Source organism: Solanum verrucosum, unplaced genomic scaffold, assembly GCF_900185275.1.
Source record: "Solanum verrucosum unplaced genomic scaffold, falcon-dt-bn FXZP01000163.1, whole genome shotgun sequence".
Classification (NCBI taxonomy): domain Eukaryota; kingdom Viridiplantae; phylum Streptophyta; class Magnoliopsida; order Solanales; family Solanaceae; genus Solanum; species Solanum verrucosum.
Window position 1 is genome coordinate 1,612,994 of NW_026020379.1, and position 7,989 is coordinate 1,620,982.

Below are 7,989 nucleotides of genomic sequence, written 5' to 3' on the forward strand. Positions count from 1 at the left end.
TATTACAAATAGAAGATCGAAATAAATAAAATGCACGTACTAGTTATTATAGTGGTTCCTTCTTTTCCTAGAAAATGACTCAAATTGTTTATTTACGTTCTAATAATCACTCGTATTCACATAAGGAATTCCAATTACATGCAAGTTGTTTTTCTTCCTTACTGTTTCACCAAAAGCCTCTGTCATGTCAAGGTTGTTTGGTTCAATTCCATTTGGTAGTTTCCAATCAAAATGCAGCAAAAGCTGAGCAAGTGGAAGTTCAAGATTTGAAATTCCAAACAAAATTCCAGGACATGCTCTCCTTCCAGCACCAAATGGTATGAACTCAAAGTTATTCCCTTTGAAATCGAGTGTCGAATTCCGATGTCTTTCTGGTTCAAAGCATTCAGCATTTTCCCAGTATTTTGGATCTCTGCATATTGCCCATGCATTAACCATTAACCTTGTATTGGCCTGTATCTCGTATCCGCCAAGTTCACATCTTTGTCTAGCTACTCTTGGTACTAACAAAGGCACGGGCGCGTGCAATCTCAATGTTTCTTTGATAACCAATCTCAAGTAGTCCAGTTGCTGCACTTCAGACTCTGTGATCATCCTTTTTCCTTTGAATGCTTGTCTCACTTCGGCCTGCGCCTGCTCCATTACCTGTGGATTCTTCATCAGTTCTGCCATTGCCCACTCTAAGGCTGTCGATGATGTGTCAGTCCCCGCAATAAATGTTTCCTGAGAATGCAATTAAAATTATATCTCAGATGAGTTGATCGCGTAAATAGTTCTTTTACACTATCTGTATATAGAAATTAAACTCAAGTCGAAAGCTTTCTAAAACATTAAAGTAAAAGTGAGATTCTGTAAAAACATACCAAAATGACAGCTTTGATTGTGTCAGTTGTGATAGGAACTTCAAGGTCACCACTTTCTTGAACTCTCAATAGTACATCTACAAGATCTTCCTTGTGCATGTTGTTCTCACGATTGATTGTTAGTTTCCTTGCAGCTTTATGCTCTTGGAGAACGCTTTCTAAAATCTTGTCGATTTGGTGATGTATTTTCTCCATTGCAGCCTTTGCACCAGTTAGAGGATGGAGAAATTTGAGTGAAGGGAATGTGTCTGGCAAGTCAAATCCACCTGCCAGATCAACTATTTTCCTCAAGGTAGCGATAAATTCATCTTGATTCTCGAGTTTCCTACCAAATGCTGCTCTGGCAATTATGTTGTTTGTCAAAGTAAATATCATTTGACTTAGATTTATGGTAGTACCAGCAGGATTCAAGGAAATCGTCTTGATGAGATCCTTCACTTCCTCTTGTCTTAACGACTCAAATGACTGTACGCGTTTGACATTAAGTAGCTCTGCAACACATATTTTTCTAAGTTGTCTCCAATGATCACCATAAGGAGAGAATGTAATCTGAGTGCTATTGTATCCAATTATATCTGCAACAAGAATTTTCGGCCTATCTGCAAAAACAAGATCATGTGTTTTCATAACTTCTTTCGCTGCTTCAGCCGAGGATACAATAACAGTAGGAACTTCACCAAATCTTAAGTGCATAATCGGTCCGTATTCATTAGCCATGTCTCTCAAAGTATGATGAGGGAGTGATCCCATTAACTGATGCAAGTTCCCGATAAGAGGAAGTTTTCGTGGACCGGGGGGTAAATTTGGCCCTTTTCCTCTCTTGGATTCTCTCATAAGCTTAATAGCTATGACTAGAAAGAGTAGAAAGCTAAGAAATATAGAGAATTGGGAGAATGGAAGCTCCATTTCAATGAGATTTAGTTATGTGAATACAACTTTTACAATGTTAATCTTTATAGAAAAGTTTCAAGAATTAAATAATATCTCAATTTCTTGTTCTCTAATGCAAGTTGTTACTGTAATCATCATTGGAATTGTTACTGCAGAACTCTATTCCTTTATCTTGATGAGAGTATCAAATTGATCAATCATAGAGTTTTGGACTTTACCTCCTTAAATCTTAAACTATATATATCTTCATGTAACATTATTTCTATTTATATCAATCATGTATAATCTTAGTCATGCTTTTATAGACAGGATAGGGTACTTTTAACTGTGTCTGGATGAGTGTTGCAACATAGTAGGAGATGTGACATGTATTTACCATATACAACTATAGTTTCTATCAACTGTATTTTATATTTGTATTATATCAAATATAAGTGGGAGATTTGTATCAAGCAAGAGATGGTGGAGATCTATGTTCTTCCTTTTCATACTTGGACTCTTTGTACGCCTGAACGAGGGAGAAATATAATATTGTATTAAAGAGTATACAAAACATGATACAAATGTATAACTAGGATAAGATACAGTTGAATACATTGACACAAAATCTATTGCCAGTATACACTCAAATACTTTAATATATAGTGAATACATAAGGAACAAATATACTTGATAATTATATTTGTTGATACTACACAAGGAACATATACACTTGACAGTGCTACAAATTTTATTCGTTGATACAACCTGTACAATTGTATTCGTTAATACACTTGATACAATTATATTTGTAATACAAATCAATTGTATTCGTGGCATAACCTCATACAACGATATAATACGTATTCATGCTATCTCTCTCCCAAATATCGCATGTGTCTCTCCTCCCTCTCCCAATATCGTTCACCTCTTTGCTCCTTATAATATGTAAGTATGAATCGTAACTAAGCAAGCTATAACTATAGATTTATAGTTATGACCAAACTAAAGTCATTTTTGAAATTACATAGTAAGGCAAACATGTGATATCTATTTACTATACACAACTATAGTTTAAAAGAATTACAATTTATAGCTATATTTAGAATTTTATAGAAAATTTCTATCTTCCTCGACTCTCCCCTCTCCTTCTCTTTGTATCTCCAGTCCAATACAAGTTTCAGATTGCAAAAGAAGTTGTATCAATTGTATTTTGGCAACTGTATTTTGTATCATTTATAGTTGAGAGATTTGTATTAGGCAAGAGATGGTGGAGACCTCCCTTATTTGTCTTCTCCTCTTTTATTTCATAGTCAGTCTCTCAATATGTCTGAACGAGGGAGAAATACAATATTATATCAATTGTATTCTAAAAGAGTATACAAAATATGATATAGATGTATAACAAGGACAAATTACAGTTAAATACATTGAATACAAATCTTTAGCCAATTGCAAATACACTCACATACATTAATATAGAGCGAATACACAAGAAACATATACACTTGATATAATTATATTTGCTTATACAATTGTATTCGTTAATATAGTTGATACTTAGTGAATACACAAGGAACATATACACCTGATATTTGGCGATACATATTGTATTCGTTGATATACCATTTGATATAAATGTATTCGTTAATACAAATTGTATTTATTTATACACTTAATATAATTGTATTTGTTGATACAAATCAAATGTATTCGTGATAACCAAATATCCCATCTAGGACAGGAAATTACTGCACTATATAAGAGTATTTATGATAACCAAAGCTCAAAAACTTGTTTCTTTTGGTGGGGTAAAGGTAGGACACTAAGCCCTACATATTATTTCGTCATCTTCATGTTTATCTTCATCCCGTTAAATTACAGACTCTAACTAGTTGTTGAACGTCAACCTAAAATTACTCTAACATAAAACAATATTACTTGTCTAGAACTAAAATCGCACAATTTTTTTTCTCAAAAAAATTTCATAGCATTAAAAATATTCACACGTAGCTTCTTTTTATTTATTTTTTTCGAAGTTCTAATGTGAAACTTTTATTCTCCCATAAGCACATCCTTTTATCTTGAGATAATTCCCTAAAATATATGTTATTGCCTTATACACAAAGGTGACAAAATCAAATCCAACCCGATCCAACCCATTTAGGTTTGGATTGGTTATTGACCTGACCATTTGTTAGCTCCATTCATTTCAACTCAACCTATTTCAACTCATTAAAAATTAGATTGATATGTAACCCAAAATGATTTTTGATAAATCTTGTCAAAATACTTTTAAAAAAAAATTATTTTATTTTATATGTTATATATAGTTATAATAAAGAAATATTTTTATTAGGTACTAAAAACTTATAAAATAACAAATATAGCTATTAAAACTTAGTAAAAACTGGACGGGTTGAATTATGACCCTTTATCGAACCAAAGCAATGAATGATGAAAGATTCTAATATTTGTTTGTTACCAATACTCCCTCCATTCCATATTAAGTTAATTTTTGAGGTGTTTCACACCTTTTAAGAAAAGTAGATTAAGACATAAATTGAACCTACTTTTCCAATATTACCCTTATTAATTATTGTCAAATTTATGATTAAAATAACTAAATATTAATTAATCACTAATTCCAATACTAACTAATGAAGGGTAAAATTGGAAGAACACTCTAAAAGTAGTATTGAAAACTGAACAATTAAGTTAATTTGAAAAATGAAAAATGCCTCAAAAATTAACTTAATATGAAATGGAGAGAGTATTAGTTATCATATTACTCATACAAGCTACCAGCCAAACCATGTCAGCAAATACTAGTGAAGCATCACTAGTCATATTTTATTATTTGGAAGATGTGATAACATTAGACTATGTTCGATTTGCGTTCTCAAAAAAAAAAAAAACATATGTTCCATCAGTGGCTGTAGCAATAATTATCAGGGGAGGCCCATTACTACTAAAATAAAATAATTAAACATTGTCATATTGTAAAAACAAAAAGAATGAAGTAACAATATTAATATTTGATTTTAATAATTTGTTGGTGTTACACTTTTTATTCTATTTTAAATCAATTAGGGTTATTCAAAATCGATAATCTAAATCGAAAAAAGTTATTAGTTCATCGGTAATCGATTATTGGTTTAATGATTTTGATAAGGGTTTTGCTTTTTTTTATAATCGGGTTATTGGTTCTTACCTGTTTGAGTTTTTTTCTTAACAAGGTTAACCCGATAGTAAATTAATAAATTGTATTTATAGCATTCGGTTTATAAATTTCTTCACTTAGGATTTAGTTTCATATTTTTATTTCTAGCAGTCTCAAACTTTCGGTTATTCTACAATGTGTTTATGTTGTTTTTGAGCAAGATACAATCTATCAACTCATGTCACCATGTTTCTAAGTGATTTTCAATCATTTATTTTTTGTATCAAATCTTAACGGTTAAACCGATAACCGATAAGACAATACCTTAATGATTCTTAACAGTTTAGCACGAGAAAGACGAAAAAAATAAGACATGAATTATAAAAAACTTATACGAAGAAACAAATAAACAAATAAAAAAAGGGGAAAAGGGTTCGAAATATATTCGAACTTTGATCGAAATTATTGTAACAATCCCAAACTTTGGGCAGGACTTATACCTTCATGCACTATTTAATAGTGCATTTTAAAGATATATAGATGCTCACATGGATATCATAAATATTGCATCATTATAAATAGTAATTTGTTCAGTTGAACACTTATATATCTTTAAATACACTATTAAATAGTGTATGAGGGTAATAGGTCATGTCCAAAGTTTAAGATTGTTACAATAATTTCGGTCAAATTTCAAACATATTTCAGACATTTTTTACTCCATAAAAATGTCACGACCCAGACCGACGTGATTGACACCCACACTAACCCTTCGGTAGGAGAACCGATACTACAACCCAACTAAGATACCTTAACCAAGATACTACACATTTAAAGATACGGAAGCAGGTTTAAATGCAGAAATTATATAGAGTTCCCATAAACTCCAAAAGTTTAAATAAACTAGCCAAACTACTGCGGAAGAACAACCCCTAGAACCTGAAAGTCATTGTACCAAAACATCTAAAGTGCAACAAGTCTAAGAAAAGGGGGTGCAACCCCGAAACTAAACAAACACCCTAAACAAATAGTTTGAGTCCGAAAAGAGTGGACTTAAACAAGAGAGATTCATGGCAGCTTGAAAGAACTGGATCACCCTTCAATCCGGTCACGCTCAATAGTCACCTAACTGAGGTCTGTCAATAGCTGCCTTAAGATGTCCTGTACTCAATAAAGAACAAGCAAGTGCAGTATCAGTACACAACCACAGTGTACTAGTAGGATCACGCGGCTATTCCAGTAAGCGAAATATATATAAGCAGTCACAACAAAGTAAAACACACATATACAAAATATATATATACACAACGATTATCATTTCAGGAGCAATGCACGATTCCACATTCCCAATAACAAGTAGATATAACAAATCAATGGTTCTCTCATGGAACCCAATTCAATGGTCCTCTCATGGAACTCATACCCAAACTGTTAGTGTACCGGAACGTGATACCCGATCCCAATTAGTGTGTTGAATGTGACACCCGATCCCATATGTGTGCTGAAACGTGGCACTCGATCCAAGTTAGTGTGTCAGAACGTGACACCCGATCCAATATATATGTCGGTACGTGACATCCGATCCTACTTAGTGTGTCGGAACGTGACACACGATCCATTTAACAAGCCACAATCACAATCACAATGTACATTCTCGTAATCATACAATCAAGTGTTGATTCATGGAATACATTCATTCGTTCATACTCAATACATTAGGTGTGATCAATACTCTTCATTCACATACATACATGGATTACAATGAAGCAATTACTAACATACATCACACAAAACATGAAATCACAACCATCTACTTTGAACAAAGCTTGAATCCCCTAAGAAACTTGATTCTTCCCTTTCCAAATTCTTTCCCCTTGTTCTTGGTCTGCAAACAATCAATATAACGTGAGGATCAATACACAAGACCTAATTACCCAGATCATAATCAATAATATCAACCCTAGGTCGAACCCTTGATCCCCATACCCAGATTAGGGTTTTTTCCACCATAATTCCCAAATCAAAATCCTCATCTATCGATAATTACCCAAGAAACTAAATTCTACGGATCGAAAAATGGATTCGGGGAGTAAAAACTCTACCTTTGGTGCTAGAAGAGGTGGAAAACCTTTAAGAAGTATCCCTAGGTCGTTCCTTAGCTCTCAAGATCGAATGTTGCAGAATAATAACGTTTTTGGGATTTATTTTTTACTTAAATCGCGACTGACCCGCTATGGCGGCCACAATCCCGCCACAACGGCTCCACCCTTGTAACGACCGGGTTCGTCATTATAGAGAAGCCAGTGGGGGAAAATTTGGAGCCAAAAAACTTTTTTCGTATTATTTGGATTTTTCCAACCTAGTCCAGATTTAGACGAAATCAGAGTCTTTAAGGTGTAAGGAAATCTGGTAACAATCAGAGGAGTTAATTATGATTTTGATTACATGAGTAGTTAGATAACTCGTTAAGGAATCCATACGACTTTACATTGAATTCAGACGAGTAGAAATCCCGGAATCGATCTTAGTGTGAAGGGTATTTTCTAAGCGTCGTGGGTTAGAGGTGTGTTCTGAAATGGGGATTTTGGAATTCTTTAAATAACTCTCTGGTTCGTGCAAGCCGCCTTGGTGGGGGTTTTGGCCGCTCTGGCGGGACCGCTAAAACGGGATAAGGGCTGCTATGGCAAGTTTGACGCGACTTAAGGTTGTAAATAAACCCCTAAACGACCTCATTCTGCACTTTTCGATTTTTAGAGCTAAAGAACGAACCCCAGGTGACTCCTAACAGTTTTCCACCATTCTTGAGGCTAAAGGTAAGCTTTTTACTCTCCGAATCCATTTTTCGATCTGTAGAACGTAATAGAATGGACAATTAATGATGGGGGAGGGTTTTGATCTAGATTCTATGGTGAAAACAACCCTATTTTGGATACTTGGGATCATGGGTATGATATAGGGTTGTTAGAATTGTTAGTAATACGGGTAATTAGTGATTGTTTATTGATTTTCGTATTATATTGATTGTTTGTAGACCAAGAACAAGCGGAACGAATTCGAAAAGGGAAGGATCAAGTTTCTTAGGGTTTCAAGCTT

General features: G+C 33.8%; 1 protein-coding gene across 1 annotated transcript; it reads right to left on the minus strand.

Moving 5' to 3' along the window:
- Positions 1-99: 99 nt before the first annotated feature.
- LOC125839064 (desmethyl-deoxy-podophyllotoxin synthase-like) lies at positions 100-1,769 on the minus strand. Its single transcript, XM_049518040.1, has 2 exons — positions 864-1,769; positions 100-723 (listed from the first exon to the last, which is right to left on the minus strand). The coding sequence occupies exons 1-2, from the start codon at positions 1,767-1,769 to the stop codon at positions 100-102; spliced, it is 1,530 nt and encodes a 509-aa protein (XP_049373997.1).
- Positions 1,770-7,989: the final 6,220 nt, after the last annotated feature.